Here is a 21,430-nt window from a genome sequence, read left to right as displayed (position 1 = left end):
ATGCATCTTATAAAATTATAAGCAAAAAGTCTTATATTTAAATAACCATAAAAACTAAGACTATAATAAGTTAAGGTTCAATTTGCACCCAAAAAAAACCAAACATTCCCCCCCTCCCCCCTGTATACAATAATGCATCACTTAATATGTGCTACGAAAACTCCAGGCAATGGTTGACTCTCATATAAACTGCTAAGCACACAACCCGAGCACTAAAACAACACAAGTGTCCAAATAACAGAACCGTCCCTGTGTAAATACAGGCGACAGGATGTTAATTAGAGGAACTGTATTTTCCGATACATCCTGGGATATATGGGGTGAACTTCCCAGATATTCAGCAGTATTCAGGTAAAACAAGAAGCCTTAGCCCGGTCACCAGCCGGGCTCATATTGGGAGCAGGTTAACTGAGCCCCCTTTTCCCCGGAATCCGCCCAAGAGCCACTTGAGTCTTACCAGTCACTGCCCTAGACCAGGGATGTCCCACCTGCGGCCCTTCAGCCGTTTCAAAACTACAACTTCCAGCATGCCTGGACAGCCTACAGCTATTAGGGCATGCTGGGAGTTGTAGTTTTGCAACAGCTAGAGGGCCGCAGGTTGAGCATCCCTGCTCTAGACCATCAGGAAATGTAAAATGATCTCCTTCACTACCTTAGACCGCCAGGGAATTTACAGTTTAGACCAGTCTCAGAAGATTGTGTTCACTCCGCGCTGGAGTGTTATTTCCGAGCTTGAACTCTGCTCCTGCGACCTTTATAATGCTGTGTGTCCCTGCCCGACCTCCGCTGTAATGAATTGTAAGGACGGCATGTTGGTACAATTCATAATAGTTGATGCCAGGCAGAGACACACAGCATTATAACGTCATGAAGTCCCGTCACAGGAGCCGAATTCAGGCCAGGAAAGATGGCTCCAACACGAAGCGCGATTTCCAGAGTGAACATGCTCGCCTGAAACTTGCCTTACCCTTTTACTACCCTAGACCCCCAAGGATTCTGAGATTCAAGACATGCTGACAAAGGTTGGTGAGAGGACAGGTCATACTTTGCTGATGCCCAGGGGCTTCAGGAGAGCAGAGCTGACTCCCCAGTCTGTCTGTCTGTCTATCCATCCACATGCACCAATTTTCTTTCTAAAATAAGGAAATATAGCAACTTTGCAACTAGTGTCATTTAAAAATCCTCCATTTTGTGTATAAAGGCGCTGTGCAGACTTGTATGTCTCCATGGCAACAGACTACAAACAAACCCTGTGTAGTCTGTTCCTGCTCTGATTGGCGCCTTCTTGCTGATTTGTTTGTAGCGAACATTCTCATTGACCTTTACGCTGGGTTCACACCTGAGCGTTTTACAGCGCGTTCCTACGTGCTGTAAAACGCACAACAGGCAAGAACCAATGATTCCCTATGGGTAGGGTTCACACCTGGGCGTTTTACAGCGCGTACGATCGCGCTGTAAAACGCCCGACGCTCAAACAAGTACAGGAGCTTTTTTTGGCGCGTTTGACGCGCGTTTGGGCCATAGACTCTTTGGGCAACACTGCTGTCAATCACCCAAACGCGCGTTTACTATTACAAAAAACGCGCATATAAACCCAGCGTTATGCCTCCCTATGCGGCAGTAGGTTTATCTTCCAGAAACAGTGCCGCACCTATCCATGGGTTCTGTGTGGTATTGTAGATTCACCCCATTCATTTCAATAGAGCTAAGCTGCAATACCAGACCCAACCCATGTACAGGTGCGGTGCTAATAAAAACATGGCTCATTTTGAGAAGTGGACCATGTTTTTATAATTCTGCACAAACCCTTTATCCCGCAATATCGGATAACATGACACCGAGCCTCCCCCCCCCCCCCCCAAACACTATAAACCACTTGTGGGCAGACCAGCTGGATCGCTATATATGGAGGTGGACTATAGTTAATAAGCATGGCAAAGCTGAGTGACAAGTCCGGTGACGGGTGGAATGGCAGCCATATTGAATGTCACCAAGCTTTAGGATGTACCATTATGTGCTGAATGGCAACTGTTGTGTAGGCAATAAGGGAGTGGGGAAACCGTGCAAACCGCACTGCTTATTGGCTGTGCTGAACACTACTGGTTCCTCTCGAGTACACCCTAAGGGCTCATTCACACAGCCGTTGCCATATTGAGGCCCGCATACGCCGAGTCCGCAATACACGGGGCACCGGCCGTGTGCGCTCCGCACCACGGATGGGGACCTATTCACTTGAATGGGTTCCGCAAATCCGGTGCGGAACAGAACCACACAGAAGTACTACGGAGTGCTTCCTGGGGTTCCGCTCTGTGCCTCCGCACTGCAAAAAGATAGTACTTGCTATCTTTTTGCGGAACGGACGGATCACGGACCCATTCAAGTGAATGGGTCCACGATCCGCATGTGGCTGGCCCATGGTCGGTGCCCATGCATTGCGGACCGCAATTTGCAGTCCACAGCACGGGCAACACACGGTCGTGTGAACAAGCCCTTATATTAACCGTTTTCAGGAGGGGGGTAACTCTTTAAACCGAACCCCTAAGGTGATTTGTGCCGTCCTAGTTGAGAGCAGGGTATGACAGGAGATATATACGGGTTTATGCGATTTGAGTAAGGGCTCATGCACACAAATGTATATATTTTTTTCTGTGTCCGTTTTTTTTTCTTGTGGCCCGTATGCTTTTACTTCAATGGGGCCGCAAAAAAACAAACTAAAAAAAACAAACGGAAATGACTGTGTATTCAGCGTCTGCATGGCTGTTCTGCAAGAAAACTAACATTATTGCCCGCCTTATGGACAAGGATAGGACAGTTTTTTGTTTTTTTTTAGGAGCCGGCTGTTTCGTTTTGCAAAATGTGGAATGCACATGGCCAGCATCCGTGTTTGTAGACTGAAAAACATCCAACAGTCATGTGCATGAGCCCTAAAAGGCTCATGCAGAAGAACGTAAGGGCTCCGCAAATAGTCCGCACTGCACGGGCACTGGTAGTGTGCACTCCGTGGTGCGGATGCGTACCCATTGACTTGAATGTGTCCGCGATCAGCAAAATACGGCCAAAGACAGGACACGTGTTATCTTTTGTGGTGCAGAGGCACAGACTTGAAAGTCCACGAAAGCGCTTCGTTCCATAAAAGAGACACAACATGTCCTGTCTTTGGCCGTATCTTGCGAATCACAGACCCATTCAAGTCAATGGGTCCACATCCGCAGCAAAGAGTGCACACGTCGGCCAGTGCCCGTAGATTGTAGAACCGCCGTGTGCAATCCGCAATATGGGCAAGGGGCCCTTATGTTCGTGGGCATGAGCCCTAAAAAGCAGAGTAAATTGTGACAGGACTCCTGGGAGAGAATAAAAGAGTCCATCTGACCCCGCCCACACATGATGATTGACAGCCTTCTCTGTATATACAGGGAGAGCGGTCAATCACTGTGTATGGGTGGGGTAATCAGGACTCTCACCGTCTCTCCTAGGAGTCCTGCCAGGATTTACTCAAATCATATAAATGTATATATCTCAGATCTCACCTTCTCAGATAGGACGGCAGAAGTCACCTGACCGGGTTCACTTTAAATGAATTTCAATGTAGGTCGTAGTTCAGAACCTCTACTTTAAGATGTCCAAGCGGTCCAGGGTGGTAAGGCCCCTTGGCTGAGGTAGTATATTAGGACACAGGGGCTCGATGACGTCACGCTTCTATACAATAACACTATGTATAGACAGCTGCTATGTACTATATGCACTATTAGTAGGCGGCATTTCCAGATAGCCAAAACCAACATCCACACCTCCTCCATAGTTTATTAAAAATGTCACTGGCCGGGGCTCAGGACACAACATTAGGTGCTATTGTTTAGGTTGTTACTAACGAATGGATTAAGACGAACGAGGCCAAGTTAGAAATTACTACTAAAATCACAGTGAGAAATGACCAGTGTAAAGGACGCCACAGTTCTCCGATTTCCTGTGCTGGGACTGACGTGGTGGGGTCTTCCTTCAAGGAGATTTACACAATTCCATTTTCTTCTGCAGGAAGAGCAGCGGGGTCCAGGCCAAGTTGTTTCATCTGCACCGCAATCTCAAACAGGTAGTCGTAACACTCGCACCTGGAAGAGACATCATAAGCCATGGTTACGGGGGAGTCCATCAACCCGATACTGTAGCATAGCCTGCAGACTAGAAAAGGTTAAATCCTTAAAGACCAAGCCCATTTGCGTTTTTGTTTTTTCCTCCCCAAATTCCAAGAGCCATAACTTCTTACATTTTCCGTTCACATAGACATTTGACGGCTTACTTTCTACTTTTTTTTTTTTTTAAATAGCACCAATTCATTTATCATGTCTTGTATTGGAAAATGAGGGTGAAATTTAAAAAACCTAAACTCTGCCAAAGTTTTGGGGATTCTGACATTACGGCGTTCACTGTGTGTTAAAAATGACATGACCTCCTTATTCTGCAGCTCAATACGATTACTTGTATAGTTTTACTACTTAAAAAAAAAAAAAAAAAAAAAAAACATTAAGAAATTAAACATTTCTTTGCATCACCATTTTCTGACACCCATAATATTTTTTAATTTCCATCCATGGAGCTTGTTAGGGCTTGCATTTTGCGGAATGAACTGTAGTTTTAGTGTACTTTTTGATCGCGGTGCGGCACCTGAGGGGTTAACTGCAGCGGATTGCAGCTCCCCGTCATAGAGGTCAGGTCCCGGCTATTTGATTCTGGCACCCGCCTCCTGTATTTGTATTAACAGGTCAGTTATCTTCATTGGTGGCGCAGTGCGCCCCCCAACTCCCCAGTATAATAAACATTGGTGGAGCAGTGCGCTCCCCAACACCTCAGTATAATAAACATTGGTGGCGCGGTGCCAATGAGGGTTTAAAAAAAAAAAAAAAAAATCACCTCCTCCAATTGATTGCGTAGCTGCTGGTCTCCTGTTCTTTCTTCAGGACCTGTCAAAGGACCTGTGGTGACATCACTGAGCTCATCACATGGTCCATCACCATGGTGATGGACCTTGTGATGAGCACAGTGACCTCACCACAGGTCCTTTTCCTCACAGATGAAGACAGAAGAGATGCCGGCTGAGCAAACAAGTGGATTAAGGGGAGTTAAATTATTATTATTTTTAACCCCTCCAGCGCTATTGTACTATGCATTCTGTATTCAGAATGCTATTATTTTCCCTTATAACCATGTTATAAGGGAAAATAATAACATCTACACAACCTTGAACCCAAACCTGAACTTCAGTGAAGAAGTTCAGGTCTGGGTACCACAGTCAGTTTTTTTATCACACGCGTGCAAAACGCATTGCACCCGCGCAATAAAAACTGAACAACGGAACGCAATCGCAGTCAAAACTGACTGCAATTGCGTACCTACCCGCACGGGTTTGCCGCAATGCACCTGGGACGCATCCGGACCCCAAAACGTGATGCCAGTCTGAAAGAGGCCTAAGGCTATTTTCACACTTGCGGCAGTGTGATCCGCCGATCAGGATGTGACTGAAAGCATTTGTGAGACGCATCCGGATCCATCTCACAAATGCATTGCAAGAACGAATCCGTCTCTCCGCTTGTCATGCGGACAGACGGATCCGGCATTTTGAATGCCGGATCCGGCACTAATTTTATCTTTTGCCTGATCAGTCAAAATAACTGAACTGAAGACATCCTGATGCATCCTGAACGGATTACTCTCCATTCAGAATGCATGGGGATATGCCTGATCAGTTCTTTTCCGGTATTGAGCCCCTGTGACGGAACTCTAGAACATAGAAAATATATAAACAATAAATAAATATACATATTACATAGCGCTGCGTCCGAAAAGTCCAAACTATTAAATTATAAAAAAAAAAAGAAAACGGTCTTACATTTAGAAGCGGCGGCGGATGTGCTAAAGTTATGGAGAGACCTGCACCTCTACATAACTTCGGCAGATCCACCACCAATCTAAAACGCCGGTCTTCATAAATGTGCCCCTTTGTTTTTACCACTGCACACAATATATATCATCAAGATTGAATATGATGTGAATCAGCCCATAAGTGTATACATACATAGTCTTTGCTTTCTCCCAGGTATCTCCCCAGACGTAGACTCCGTGACGTCGGACCAGCACAGCGCAGGAATCTGGATACTCATCCATGGCTCTTGCCATTCGTTCTTTGAGGTCTTTTTCTTCGGGAGTATTCTCTACGATGGGAACCACCAGCATGTCATCGTATCTAGGAAATTAGCAAAATACATTTCATAAAGGCAATTTACTATCTGCATTCCTACGGAAAGTAGATCTGTCGTTACCTGTAATATCCCCCACTGCTGCACTTCCTAATTCCTTTAATCATTTCTTGGTGCGTGATCTGGAATTCCTTCCCTGGAAAGAGCAGCGTGGTCAGGACCGCCGCCTTAGAGTGAGTGTGGATCACTGCTCCAGCGCCTACAAGAACAAGGCGGCCATGTGACAATAGCACGGGAGTTCTACACATGATACGTGTCCTAACGGCAGGATTTACACAGTTACATAGAGGAGATTCCAAGCAGTTATCTAGCATAGCCCATCAGTGAGCTGACAAAAATCATAACTAGTGGCATAAGGCTCCCCTCACACGACTGTATCCGTTTTGCGGATCAAAAAGCACAGATAGCGGCCATGTGCGTCCGGCACATTCTGCCCTATGTTATAAATGCCCATTGTTGTCCACAAAACGGACACGATTCGGACATGTATCTTTTTTTTTGCCGAGTGTGCTGTCCGCATCTTTTTGTGACCCCATTGAAATGATTGAGTCTGCATCTGATTCACAAAATATGTGGATCGGATGCAGACCGAAAATACTATCGTGTGAACGAGGCCTTAAAAGGGTTTTCCATACTTTTAAAGGCTCATGCACACAAACTTATTTTCTTTCCGCTTCCATCTTTGTTTTGTTTCAATGGGTCTGCAAAAACAACGGAATGTACTCCGTGTGCATTCCGTTTCCGTATTTCCATTCCGCAAAAAAATAATGCATGTCCTATTATTGTCCGTAAATCACGGTCCGAGGCCCTATTCAAGTCGACGGGTCCACAAAAAATACGGAACACATCCATATGTCATCCGTAATTTGCGGATCCATACTGTAGAAATGCTATGCCCAGCCCATATTGCTCATGTGTTTGGTGATTGATAAGTTACTGTTATTAAAGACAGATCGCATACGGAACCATATGGATATGTTTTGTGGAATAACGGAAGAGGACTTAAATCAGAGAAAAAAATAATAATACGGAACAATGGATCCGTGAAAAACGGACCACAAAACAACAGTCGTGTGCATGAGCCCTAACACTTATGACCCATCATCAGGATAAGTCATCAATAGGAGATCGGTCCGGGTACGACACCCGCCGATCAGCTGTATGAGGAGAAGACAGCCGCCATCCTGTCTCCCTTCCTACTCGCTGCTGCTATGTCTATGGCAAGCAGGAAGAGAGACAGGAGACGGCTCGTTCCTTCTCTTCATACAGCTGATCGGCGTGGGTGCTGTGTGTCGGACCCCCACCGATCTGATATCAATGACCTATCCAGAGGATAGGTCATCAATACTAAAAGCCTGGAAAACCCCCTTTAATCAGCAGTATACCTAAACTGGAGGAAAAATCCCATTTACATGCAGTGGAAAAAAAATCTGCTCGAAATTCAGGGCTTGTTGCAGATATTGTAGTTACTGCAGCGCCGTGCACTACTGAGGTGAATGGTAACCTGCGCCGTCCACTACACAATGGCTGGCACCGGAACTACAAGGTAACACCTGATTAGGTCGGGTGCAGGGCTTTGGACCCTCTCCAAAATGATATTGATTTTCTATCCTCAGTACAGGCCATCAATGTCAAAATCCTGGACAACCCCTTTAATGGAAAGTTACTGTACATGAATACCCTCATTATTGGGATCAGAGTTTTAGGACATATCGAATAAATATAAAAACTACCTTCTTAGTAGTCTTATTTTTAAAAAAGCTAAGGCTACTTTCACACTCGTGTTTTGGCTTTCCGTTTGCGAGATCCGTTCAGGGCTCTCACAAGCGGTCCAAAACGGATCAGTTTGCATTCTGAATGGAAAAGGATCCGCTCAGAATGCATCAGTTCAGTCACCTTTTCGCTTTAGAGACGGACACCAAAACGCTGCCTGCATCGTTTTTCTGTCCGCCATGTGGTGTGGAGCAAGACGGATCTGTCCTGGCACACAATGCAAGTCAATGGGGACAGATCCGTTTTCACTGATACAATTGAAAACGGATCCGTCCTCCATTGACTTTCAATGGTGTTCAAGACGGATCCGTCTTGGCTATGATAAAGTTAATACCAACGGATCCGTTCAGAACGGATGCAGACGGTTGTACTATCTGAACAGATCCGTCCATGATGGATCCGCACAAAACGCGAGGGTGAAAGTAGCCTAAAGTTTTAAATGGATTCATGTGACATACCTCTCATGGTGTAAGCGTTCATGAACAGAGGGGTGCATTGACTTTTCTTCAGGTTCTTGTAAGGTGGGGGGCAGCTGATGTCACGCTCCTCAATATCGCAGATAAACAGGTCGTCCGGCTGCAGGAAGAGATTAGTCAGATATTCAGATCTTAGAGGGTGACCCGATATAATCATTATCACCGGCTCATCTCTTTATCTAGCGTGCGGCAAAAGTTCCTTTAGAGACTTAAACCGTTCTTCCCATCTTGTACAGTGATGGCATCTGGTTGAGAAACGTTCCGCTGGAACAAGTGAGTTTATAGGGGTCCACATCTATCTTATGTACATGGCCGACTATAGACGATGTAGCCACAGTGCAACTACTTATCCCAGCAAGTCCTGGTAGTTAATGACCCAGAACTACAAGTCTCATCATTCCTGACCTGCAGTAGTAATATCATTCTTCATAAGTGATCCTTGTACAAATGTGGTATTGTAGACACAGGGGGTAATAATATCAGCAGAGGTCCGTCACCTGCTGCCAGGGATCTCGTCACCTCCTGGTTACCACTCTGCCCGGACTGAGATGACGCCATTGTGACGCCGATCACGTTAACAAAAATAAGCGTCTATGCAAATTTCATGGCTGGAAGCTGCGGCGTCGAACTGAACCTGTCACCCTGTATTAATGCTGTCACCCTCTTATATTGTGCCGGTTATATTTATACTTGTCCTCTACCAGATGCGCTGCCGGCGTCGTATGCAAATGAGAACAAAGCCGCAATCAGCTGGTGATTTAAGTGGTTTAAATTATTTTTTTTTAAAGTTACATTGAGACGAAAACAAAACCTTATCACTAGAAAGTAAATTGTGTATTTTTTTTTTTTTTTTTTTTTTTTACATAGAACGTCAATGTTATATTTTTACAGCTAATAAAGTTTGCTTCATTTTGACTCTGGTCGTACAAAAAAACACAACGGACAACCGTACTGTTTTAAAGTGAAAATCCATTGTTACACCGGGCACCATGACTTGCAGCGCTAGCTCCGCAGAATGTAATAGGTTGTTTTATTGTGGAGAAAAACTAGATTTTTGTACTTACCGTAAAATCTGTCTCTCTTCCGTTCATTGGGGGGCACAGGCCTTGACCATGGGTATAGCTGTTGCCGCTAGGAGGCGGACACTAAGCGCACAAAGTGTAAGCTCCTCCCTCTTCAGCTATTATCCCTTCCTGCAGGGACCAAGCTAATCAGTTTAGTGCAAAAGCAGTAGGAGAAGCCAGACATAAGAAAATCACATTATGTGCAAACCCAGAACCACACAGGCCCGAAAAGGCCCATAATAAAAGAATGGGTGGGAGCTGTGTCCCCCAATGAACGGAAGAGAAACAGATTTAACAGTAAGTACAAAAATCTAGTTTTCTCATCCGTCTTATTGGGGGACACAGGCTTTGACCATGGGACGTTACAGAGAAGTCCCCAAGGGTGGGCATAACAAGAAACCCTCCCGTCAATCAGAGAACTGCCGTCTGCAAAACTCTACGCCCCAGAGACGCAAAGTTGTGCACTCTATAAAACTTGGAAAAAGTAGGCAAAGACAACCGGGTCGCCTCCTTGCACACCTGAAGGGCCGAAGCCCCGTGATGCACCTACCAAGAGGCCCCCACTGCCCAAGTCTGAATGAGCAGTCATCCGGAAGGGCGGAGCCCGGTCCTTAACGCGGTACGCTTCCACAATAGCCAAACAAATCCATTGGGAAATAGAAGTCTTTGATGCTGCCAGCCCTCTGGAATCACGAACAGGGAATCCGTCCGCCTGAAAGATGCCGTCTGGGACAGATAAAGCCGCACAGCTCATACTAATTCCAGGGTATGGAGCAACTGCTCCCGAGGAGGAGACCGGTCCAGACAAAATGAAGGGAGGATAATCTCCTCATTTAGATGGAATGCCGACACCACTTCAGGCAGGAAGGACTGCACAGGGGCGGAAGACCACCTTATTCTGATGGATTATCAGAAAGGGCGACCGACGTGACAGAGCCGCGAGTTCCGACACTCTGAGGATAGAAGTAATTGCAACCAAAAAAGCCACCTTATAAGACAGGAAGCGCAGCGACACCTGCTGCAAAGGCTCAAACGGAGAAGATTGGAGAGCGTTGAGCACTAGATCCCAAGGATCCAACGGAGGACGGAAACGGGGCGCAGCACTCGCCACCCATTGCAGAAAAGTCCGAACCGCCGAAAGCGAAGCTAAATTTCGCTGAAAAAGAATGGAGAGAGCCAACACTTGCTTTTGGAGGAGCTGAGAGCCAGCCCCAAGTCCATGCCCGACTGCAGGAAAGCCAAGAGTCGAGGCAAAGAAAAAATGAACGGAAGACAGCTGTCGCCGCTCGCACCAACTAAAGTAGGACTTCCAGGTCCGGTGGTAGATTCTGGAAGACGACGGCTTCCTGGCCAGAATCATGGTCTGGACCACCGCATCCGAAAACCCACAAGCTTTCAGTACATCCCAAAATTCGGGTGGAAGATTGGCCCCTGCGACAGCACGTCCTTCCGAAGAAGAAGACGCCAAGGTCTGTCGGCGAGATGGCCGACTAGGGACGCGTGCCACACCGTGCGCAGCCAATCTGGGGCCATGAGAATGACGGGCAGTCCCTCGGACCTGATCTTCCGGAGAAGACACGGAATGAGAGGAAGAGGCGGGAACACGTAAGGAAACGTGAACAGACTCCACGGGATCACCGGCGCAATGCGTGCCAGGGCCATGGGGTCCCTGGACCGCGTAACAAAGTCCTCGACCTTGTTGTTGACCCCACCTCTCGCAGATGGCCCAAAAGACCTGCGGGTGAAGAGCCCATTCGCCGGGATCGAAACGCTCCCGGCTGAGGAAGTCTGCGATCCAGTTGTCGACGCCGAGTATGTGAACTGCCGACAGTGGCGGAATGTGTTTCTCCGCCCAGCTGAGAACTCCACCCCTTCCTCTCCCAGGAGCGTTCAGGAGGACGCCGCCATGGAAACAGACGCTCCCAAGAGTAGGTCCCAAATGAAGCCGGGGCCTCAATTCCCAGGGCCATGTGGAAGCGGCAATATTCTCAACCGGTCGGCCACACAACAGGAGCAGCCCCCTGAGCCTTGCACAGGTGCCAATTAAAATTTAAAGGGCTCTTATTAGACATGGGGAGGAGAGGGAACTGGAGGGGGGCACTGTGGGCAGTCTCCTACTCACCTGTCCGAAATCTTCTGCCCCCTCTGGCTCCAGCTGGATCACCAACTTCGGTGTGCTGCCCCTTGGTGAGGGACGCTACACCGGAAACAGAGGGGACTTTCGCTGGGGAGGCCATGGTGATGCGATTTTTATGGGAACCTCTGGTCCTCCTTTTCTTCCGGAGAGCGGGAACGAGCAGGGGGTTTGGGTGAGCCCCTGGTCTCCCGTCTCCTGGGTGGGAGTGCAGACAGTTTTTATGGACTGCCTGAAGCTTCCCGCTAAAGAAGGAAAGAAGAAAAAAAAACTTTAAAAAAAACTCAGCAGACCTGCAACGCAGGGAGGTCTGCCTCCTATAGACACTAAGCTAAAACTGATTTATCTTACTCCCTGCAGGAAGTGATATAGCTGAAGAGGGAGAAGCTTACACTTTGTGCGCTTAGTGTCCGTCTCCTAGCGGCAACAGCTACACCCATGGTCAAAGCCTGTGTCCCCCAATGAGACGGATGAGTACTTTTAATCCATATGCAAATGAACAGTTAAGTGCACTGAGGGCGGGCCTATGCATCTCTGTGCACTTTTTCTCGTCCTGCTTCCTCCGCTTTTTGATTTACAGGACCAGGCGACATGACTTTGCAGGAAAATCTGTTTAGTGCCTTCTATTGATCAGTGTTCTTTTACCTGAATCCTTTCTTTTTGGACTCCAGAGGGAGCGATGTAAATTTCATCCCTGGTAACACAAAAAAAAAAAAAAGTAACGGGGTATTCTGGTTATAGAAAGCTATACCCTATCCAGAGGATAGAGGATAACTAACAGACTGGTTGGGGGTCCACTGATTTATTTCTATGGGAGCGCCGGAGATAGCCGAGCACTGTACCTTCAGGGGGCTCCACAGGTTACGGGACCCCTATTCTCGTGATCGGCAGGGGTCCTAGTGGTAGAACCGCCACCGATCTGATAGTTATCCCCTATTCTCTGGATAGGGTACAACGTTCTATAACTGGAATACCCCTTTAAGATTAAAATTAACAAATAGCTGTAAGCACACAGTAGGTCTGCACTGGAGCTGCATACATAAAACAGTAGGAAATTACAATGTCTGTATAATACTAAATGAATACAAGTGATAGTGATAAAAAAGTGGGGAAGACCACAACTTACTCGTATTTAATGCTGATGCCGCCCCCGGTTCCTGTCACCCATCCTAAGTTATAGAACTGTCGGCAGAGCTCCGGGATCAGGTTTCTTGGGTGTCCTTTCTCCTAGAAGGAAGGAACCGAGACACAAAGACCATAAGATACAGAGTCTGGCACTTCAGTCATCTCAATCAGCTTTCAGAGTGTGTCATTTCATTACGTTTGTACAATTCATGGCGCGGCGGACACATATCTCCTGCTGTAAAAAATTGGGGCATTTTAGGTATCCACTTAGCTGCGCCCTTTTCCCTTATAACCCTGGAGGTAGGTGTTAAAAATCGAAAAATAATCCACAAAATGTGATACTCAGTTTTTTTTTTTTTTGCTTCATACACTTCCCCCAAGTTACATTGGATTAATGTTTCCAAGACCTCTGTCTGCTGTCATTGAATTAATACACGATTTATTATGAATGAATCCGCGACAATAAGCCATTCTGCAGCGTATGAACAGGTTTGTAAACCCCCAAGTCCTGTACTCGGCTGTCACCAGAACTCCCATAGAAATGAATAGAGACGCTTTTGAGATACAGGGGTTCAAAAAAAATAAAAAGTAAAAAAATCTGTCTGTTTGCAGAGTATCACTATGCGGTAGGTGAAGCTTTATCTCTGATCTCCCGACCACATGAACACTTATTTAACCCCTTCTCTACTAGCACCGTACATGTATGGAGCTGGTAAGGTCTTTAAAGGGAACCTGTCATCGACTTTATGCTGCCCATAGTAACGGTAGTATAAAGTAGAGACAGGCGAGTTGATTTCAGCGGTCTGTCATTAAAAAGTTAAAAGTAAGTGGTTGCGGAGAACCGACATCACAATCATTGCAGACCGGGCCTGGAAAAGAGTCACGGCCACCTGAGAAGAGTCCTGGTTATTCATGAAGTCCTGCTCTCCTGCTGATGACTGACAGTCTAATACCGAGTTTTCTCCCTTTCTCTCTAGGAGAAAACTGCCAATCAGCAGCAGATGGGCGAGAGAGCAGGAGATTATGGATAACCAGGACTCTTCTCAGGTAGATGTGACTCTTTTCAGGACTTGGGCTGCAATGGTTACGATGCGGATTATCGGCTGCCACTTACTTTTAGCTCATGAGTGACACATCGCTGAGGTGAGGTCAGCATAAAGTTGATGACAGGTTCCCTTTAAACATGGCGCCCGCTCGTGCGTGCAGAGGGTGAAGTAGCTGGAGGATCTCTGCTGCACCAATAATGCCGATCGCAGTGTGTCAAGTGTGATCACGGCATCTAAATACCGGAAAACCCTGTGCAGCGATTGGGGATGTCGGTCATTAATTCTAATACGCCGAATCTCTCTGAAGAGACCCAGTGTATTAGAGCGGCAGTTCCTATGATGGCTGGCAGGCTAACATAGGAGATTAGCAATTAGAGATTTTACTATACTCCTATGGGAGTATAGGAACAATCTTAAAAAATACAAACTAATGGACAAAAAAAAAAAAAAAAAAAAAGAGGGGCTACAAAAAATTATATATATATATATATATATATATATATATATATATATATATATATATATATATATATTTATATTACACACATATAGGCATATATAATTAAAATTACCCCCTTTCCTTAAAAAACAAAAATAAATACATAAATAATAAAAAATATAACCATCACGTCTGAAAACACCTGCATTATTAAAATAAAAAAATATTTTCCCAATGCGGTGAATGACGTAACGGAAGAATGTATCAAAATGGCGGATTCACAATTTTTTCATCACTTCTCTTACCTCTTACGTTCGAAAATGGTATCAATAAAAACTATAGATCATCCCACAAAAAATGAGCCTCCACACAGCTCAGTAGATATAACCATAAAAAAGTTATGGGGATCAGAATATGGTGATGTAAAAAAAAATTTTTTTTCTAAGTTTTCATTCCCCCCCCCCCAGTATTTAAACATATAAAATCTATACATATGTGGTATCGTTGTAAACGTACTGACCCGGAGAAGGAAGGGCACAGGTCAGTTTTGCTGCAGGGAATGCCATAGGGACAAAACCAGTAAAACTGTGGAGGAATTTCTTTTTTTTTTTTTCAATTCTACCCCATTTACAGTTTTTTCCCACTACATTGTATTCCATATTAAATGGTGGCATTGCGCCTGCACGGAATCCAGACCCATTCATTTCAATGGGTCTGTGTACGTGAGTGTTGGTTTTCACGCATCACTTGTGCGTTGCGTGAAAATTGCAGCAGGTTCTATATTCTGTGTTTTTCATGCAACGCTGGCCCCGTAGAAGTGAATAGGGCTGCGTGAAAAACGTATCGCATTCGCACGCAAGTGCGGATGCAATCCGTTTTTCACTGATGTTTGCTAAGAGATGTTGTTTGTAAACATTCAGTTTTCTATCACGCACGTGAAAAACACATCAATGGGCATTTCACCCGGCCGATAAAAACTAAGCGCAATCGCAGACAAAACTGAATGACTGTTTGTAAAATCGCCCATTTTTCACTGAATGCATCCGGATCTAATCCGGACACCCTCGTCTGCAAGGGGCCTAACGCTGGGTTCACACCTGAACGTTTTACAGCGCGTTCCTACGCGCTGTAAAACGCACAACAGGTAAGAACCAATGATTCCCTATGGGAAGGGTTCACACCTGGGCGTTTTACAGCGCGTACGATCGCGCTGTAAAACGCCCGACGCTCAAACAAGTACAGGAGCTTTTTTTCGCGCGTTTGACGCGCGTTTGGGCCATAGACTCTTTGGACAACACTGCTGTCAATCACCCAAACGCGCGTCAAACGCGCGTTCACTATTAAAAAAAACGCGCATAAAACGCGCGACAAAAACGCGCATAGAAACACGCGTTTGAGAAACGCCTAGGTGTGAACCCAGCGTAAGAGTTTAGCTAGAAAGTATGTTTATGAGGTCAGGAGATCAGAGAAGACTTTGCATGAGCTGATGGTGAAGTGATGCTCTGCAAACTGATTTTCTAACCCTGTACCTCAAAAATGGCTGAAAATGTTTAATAAGGACCAATTGAAAATTTTGTTTTTCAGCCCAAAATGAGTAAAGGTACTTTTACACTAGGGTTTTATTTTTCCGGTATTGAGTTCCCTCACAGGAGCTCAATACCGGTACAGAACTGATCAGTTTTATCCTAATGCATTCTGAATGGAGAGCATTCCGCTCAGGATGCATCAGTTCAGTCCCTCTTACGTTTTTTGGCCGGAGAAAATACTGCAGCATGCTGCAGTTTTCTCTCCGGCAAAAAATACGGAACACTTGCCGGAATGCCGGATCCGGCATTAATTTACGTTGAAGTGTATTAGTGCCGGATCCGGCATTAAGTGTTCCGGCAAAATGGATCTGGCTTTCTGGTCTGCGCAAAATGCAAAAAAAAAATAAAAAATTAATACAGGAGCCATTTTCCGGATGACATCGGAGAGACGTATTTCAATGCATTTGTCAGACAGATCTGGATCCGTCTGAAAAATGCTATCAGTTTGCAGGATCCGACAGGCAGTTCTGGTGACGGAACTGCCTGCCGGAATCCTCTGCCGCGAGTGTGAAAGTACTCTAAAATGCAATCATAAGAAATTGCCCCAAAAGTGTCCAAGTCTCATGCATGTGGTAAAGCCATCTGCACAAAACCATAAAGCAGCACATGGACTGGGGCCATAAGCCCCCCGTGCGCTGCTGTATGGCACTGCCGTGTATCATACTCCCTGCAAGCAAATAGCACGAGATGAAGCGCGCCACTATTTATTTTCAACTTCATATAAAAACAGAATGCATGCATTATGGCGTCACATGTTTGTACAGAGCAACATGGATGGCTGATGCATTGGGGGCTGTGTGAGCAGGGCATGATCACGATGGGTTTTCGGCCTCTGGATCTGTAAAGAAATCTTGAAAAGGTGAAAATCATGATAACGCCATGCACTTCTGTATTCCAGACCACGATCCCTCTCTCACACGGGCCGCGATTCCCACAAGGGACACGCAGAAGTACCTTCATTCTGGGGGGGAGGGGGGGGGGGTCCTGCATCAATCCTAGCGACAGGCCATGAAATTAAGAGATGGAAATATCCCTGGGCTACTACTCAGGTCCTGCTAGTACTTACCCCTCCATCTTTCCGCCGCACTCATGCGGCCATCAGGACTGGATGCGGGCTACTCCACTCAGGTTTATGTTCCTGAGTCTGTACAGTATATGCAGCTGAACAGGAATCCAGTCCTGATGGCCACATGAGTGTGGCGGAAAGATGGAGGGGTAAGTACTGAGCAGATCGTCTTGCTTCAAATTTAAAAGCCAGGAGAACCCCTTTAAAGGACGTCTGACAGCAGTTTTGTACCTACGACACTGGCTGACCTGTTACATGTGCGCTTGGCAGCTGAAGGCGTCTGTGTTGGTCCCATGTTCATATGTCCCCGCATTGCTGAGAGAAAACAATGTTTTAATATATGCAAATGAGCCTCTAGGAGCAACGGGGGCGTTGCCATTACACCTAGAGGCTCTGATCTCTCTGCAATTGCTGCACCCTCTGCACTTTGATTGACAGGGCCAGACAGTGTAAAAGTGATCCCGCCTGGCCCTACGAATCATAGTGCAGAGAGAGCAGACCCTCTAGGTGTAATGGTAACACCCCCATTGCTCCTAGAGGCTCATTTGCATATAATAAAACATCATGTTTCTCAGCAATGCGGACACATAGGAACATGGGACCAACACAGATGCCTTCAGCTGCCAAGTGAACATATAACAGGTCAGACAGTGTCATAGGGACAAAACTGCTGACAGATGCCCTTTAAGTGACGTCAGATCTCCACAAGAGCTTGTCACTAGTGTTGAGAGAACTTGTGTTTTAAGTTCGGCGTGGGGTTATCGAAGTATCCCGTTATGGATTCCGCTACCACGGACCATAACGGAATTTAGAATCCATAACACGATTCTTCGATAACCTGAACTCGAACGTTAGACGCCGAACTTAAAACACAAGTTCGCTCAACACTACTTGTCACTCCTCCGCCATGTCTCCTGTTGCTAAGCGACCATCCTTCTACATTCAGATGCCAGATGGCCCCTAGTAAAATAACTGCATAAATCCACATTTTTTACCATTCTTGATAGGAATTGCTGTTTATATCATCGCGATTCACGACATGTAAAATCCAGGCGCCGTCCCAGTCATACCGTACCTTGGCGTTGTCGGTCTGATTGCAGTTGTCCCCGTTGCAGTAATACATGTCTCCCAGGCTTGTGCTTTGCTGTGCTGTGCCCTGATCACTGCCTGCTGTGATAATGTGCTTGAAGGGATTGCAGTGGCTATTACACGCCAGGGCTGCCTGTGCTGCTTCTAACCTATGTTGTGCTGTGGTATCTGGTGCAGACCTGCCCCAGGTCCTGAAGAAAAGCAGTCCCTGCTGCTAGGTAGAAGGGCTCAGCACCTACAAGCACATTGATGACCTAACCTTAAAAAAAAAGTGCACAAGAGGCGCCACACAATATTACCTCCATGTCTCCAGAGCCCCTCTGCGGGGTTTACATCCAGTATTAGTTACATGCTGTCTCCGACAAAATGGCGGCCGCGCATAGACTGCCCTTGGGACGACGGAAGACAAGTTTAGATAGCACGTGGTAGACGCGTCTTTCCCTCTAGTGTTTGACGTTGGATTTTTTTTTCTAAAATAACTCACTTTGAGTAAATTATAACTAAAAACGTACAGAGTTTTAATAGGATATAAGATTAACAGCTGTTTGAGGGCGGGAAGTGCTGTTTTGTGAACGGCAACCATTTTCTATGAGATTATAGTCAGTCAGGCGCGGCGGTGGGCAGCCCCTGTCAGGGACTTGCGGGTGGTGGTGCAGGAAGATGGCGGCCTCCTTGAGACTTGGCTGCCAAGGAATCGTCAGGTCATTTGTCGCGGGTCTCGGGGGTCGTAGTCGGGGAGGTGCTTTCAGGCTTCTTCACACGACTGAGAGACAATGGGGTAAGAAGGCGCCTTGAGAGAAAAAAAAAAAGTTCTCATGCTTTGAGCTGTCAGGCAGTCATAGCAAGCAGTGGCTGTCAGGGTGTTGCTGGGGCTTGTAGTTCCACGGCAGCCGGTGCAGGCACTTTGGGTTCACTGTGCCCATGGCAACCAATCAGGTAACTGCTTTCATTCTCCAAGGGGCCTTTGAGAAGTGAGAGATGGAATCTGATTGGTTGCTATAACAACTGCCCCACCCATTCCTGCCCGGTGCACTTTGATTGACAAAACTAGGTCTGATGATGTTTTCACTGCCTGTCAAAGTGCAGAGAGAGCAGAGCCTCTAGGTGTAATGGTAACGCCCCCGTTGCACCTAGACACTCATTTGCACATATTAAAACATCATTTTTCTCAGCAATGCGGGCACATATGAACATGGGACCCGTTCAGATGCCTTCAGCTGCCAAGTGCACATGTAACCGGTCAGCCGGTGTCATAGGGACAGATCTGTGGACAGGTTTTGGACCAGTGGGTGCTAGATTCATACAGAGGTACCATAAAGGCCCTTGGACCTCTTGCAACCCAACAGTGGCTCTGTTTTTTCAAGGACTTTGATATCCGGTATCTAAAATATTCCCCCCCTCCCCCAATACTTACCCCACTTCCCGACACACGCGCGTCGCTCCGGATCCCTGCACGGCCGCCGTTGCATATCCCCGTCGCTCGGATCAAACCATCCGTCAAAGAGGGGGAGCAGTCAATAGCAGGCCGCGACATGCCCAGTCTCAGGGGGGCTCGTCCCCATCTCGGCCTGCTATTGGCTGCTGCCCCTCGTTGGCAGATGTTTTGATCTGAGCGACGGGGAGATGCAACGGCGGCCGTGCAGGGATCCGGAGTGACGCCGGAGTCTGGGAGCGGCATAAGTATAATGTATATGAGGGGGGGGGGGGGGGTTATTTTAGATATCGGATAACACCTTTAATAATGCGTTGACTTCCAGCACTGCTGATGATCAGGTGACGACTGAAGGGTCCTTGTAGGCACAGTGCCATACGCTTAGTAGTGGCTGTGCCTGGTATTGCAGCTCACACCCTCTCACTGGGACTGAACTGTTGACAGCTTGGTTAAAGGGGTTTTGCCATCTCAGACAATGGGGGCACATCGCTAGGATATGCTCACATTGTCTGATAGTTGCAGGTCCCACCTCTGAGAACGGAGCGGGGAAATGAACGGAGGGCGCACTGCTCATGTGCAGCAGCCCTCTATTCACTTCTATTGGGCTACCGAAAATAGCCAAGCGCTGGCTTGGTTATTTCCGTCTGCCCTATAGAAATGAATGGGAGCAGGGGCCACGTGTGCGGGGCTCTCCCATTTACTTCTAGGGGAGCAGCGCTCGGTGGTGGACGGACCCCGGGCATTGCCTGTAGAGATGAGGCGTATGACCGCACCGTGTGAGAAACACCCGAAAAGAACCTTGGCCCCTTCCCTACGTCTTGGCAGTGAAATGACTCAGAAGGTAATGCCGCTTTTAAAGGGGTCCTCCAGGCTACGGATATTGATGACCTATCCTCATGCCAGGTCATCAATATCAGATAAATTGGGGCTCCAACACCTGGCACCCCTGCCGATCGGTTGTTTGAAGGGGCCGCGGACTTCGTGCAAAGGCTGCGTCCTCTTCACTTACCGGCAGGTGGTCTACTGTGCAGGGTAGTTGCAGTTGTTCCTCCCATTCAAGTGAAGGGGCGAGGAGGCAGCGCTCGCACGAGTGCCGTGGCCCCTTCAAGCAATTGATCTGCGGGGGTGCTTGGAGTCGCACCACCACCATTCTGAAAGTGATGACCTGTCCTGAGGATAGTTGCATTATCTGTAGCCCGGGAGACCCCCTTTAAGTTTTATTGTGGCCCTTGGGAGTGCTTGGCCTTCTGACCAGAGACTCGGTTCATCTGCTTTAAAACACGCGTCTTTAAGAGAGAAGTCTATGAGAAAAACCAACTAATACGTCACGTCTTAGGCCGCGTTCACTCGCCATCTTGCGTTTTTCTTGGCCTTTTTCTTGCCTTATTTTCACCCAAAAATGCTGCTGCCGGTTGTTACTTTAAAGGGACATGTACGGTACATTGCCAGGGTAGGACATGTTGGCTGGTGCAGATGATGCAGAGAATAATCAGACATATATGGATGGCTGTAGTTTACTAAGATTCATTTGTATTGAAGAGACATACAGCAGAGAGCATGGTGCTCATGTTAGCACAGGAGATATAGAAGAACAACAACCATAGATAACAGGAAAATGAAATAACAGATAGTCAACACATAGAACATTATGATAGAGTATTTGTGTATAGTGACATCTAGTGGTCAGACTCAATACTTCAAATACATAGGCATACAGGGAAATAAACCAAGCAATGTATAACATAGCATGAAACAATGTTCAGTCTCCAACACCCCTTCTCATTGTGAAGTGCTTAATTAGACAAACCGATTCTTCTTGTTAGATCCATATGTCTCTTTGCAGGCAAAGGCTTAGTAAGGATGTCTGCTAACATTTCCTCAGTGGGACAGTATCGTAGATCCATCTGTCCTTGCTCTTGCAAGTCTCTTAAGAAGTGATATCTCACATCTAT

At 46.7% G+C, this 21,430-nt stretch overlaps 2 protein-coding genes across 4 annotated transcripts in view; one reads left to right on the top strand and one right to left on the bottom strand.

Annotated features, from left to right (window-relative positions):
- Positions 1-3,781: 3,781 nt before the first annotated feature.
- LOC122920183 (APAF1 interacting protein) overlaps positions 3,782-21,430 on the bottom strand; it is a 33,896-nt gene continuing 16,247 nt past the window's right edge. Inside the window, exons 1-7 of one of the 3 annotated variants that reach the window (XM_044269449.1) lie at positions 18,033-18,316; positions 12,822-12,922; positions 12,341-12,389; positions 8,480-8,597; positions 6,312-6,447; positions 6,068-6,235; positions 3,782-4,106 (exon numbers count right to left, since the gene is read on the bottom strand). In XM_044269449.1, coding sequence (XP_044125384.1) covers positions 4,007-4,106; positions 6,068-6,235; positions 6,312-6,447; positions 8,480-8,597; positions 12,341-12,389; positions 12,822-12,922; positions 18,033-18,080 — 720 coding nt within the window. In that variant the 5' untranslated portion in view covers positions 18,081-18,316 and the 3' untranslated portion in view covers positions 3,782-4,006. Of the gene's footprint in view, positions 4,107-6,067; positions 6,236-6,311; positions 6,448-8,479; positions 8,598-12,340; positions 12,390-12,821; positions 12,923-17,952; positions 18,317-21,430 lie in introns of those variants that run through there. The other 2 variants (XM_044269451.1, XM_044269450.1) reach the window with 2 other exon arrangements.
- The window catches only part of PDHX (pyruvate dehydrogenase complex component X), a 73,989-nt gene continuing 71,230 nt past the window's right edge, over positions 18,672-21,430 (top strand). Inside the window, exon 1 of the mRNA XM_044269448.1 lies at positions 18,672-18,824. Coding sequence (XP_044125383.1) covers positions 18,707-18,824 — 118 coding nt within the window. The 5' untranslated portion in view covers positions 18,672-18,706. The remainder of the gene's footprint in view (positions 18,825-21,430) is intronic.

The sequence above is a fragment of the Bufo gargarizans genome, chromosome 10, assembly GCF_014858855.1.
Source record: "Bufo gargarizans isolate SCDJY-AF-19 chromosome 10, ASM1485885v1, whole genome shotgun sequence".
Classification (NCBI taxonomy): Eukaryota; Metazoa; Chordata; class Amphibia; order Anura; family Bufonidae; genus Bufo; species Bufo gargarizans.
The sequence above is the reverse complement of the archived record's forward strand: the minus strand, read 5'-3'. Positions and strand labels throughout refer to the sequence as shown.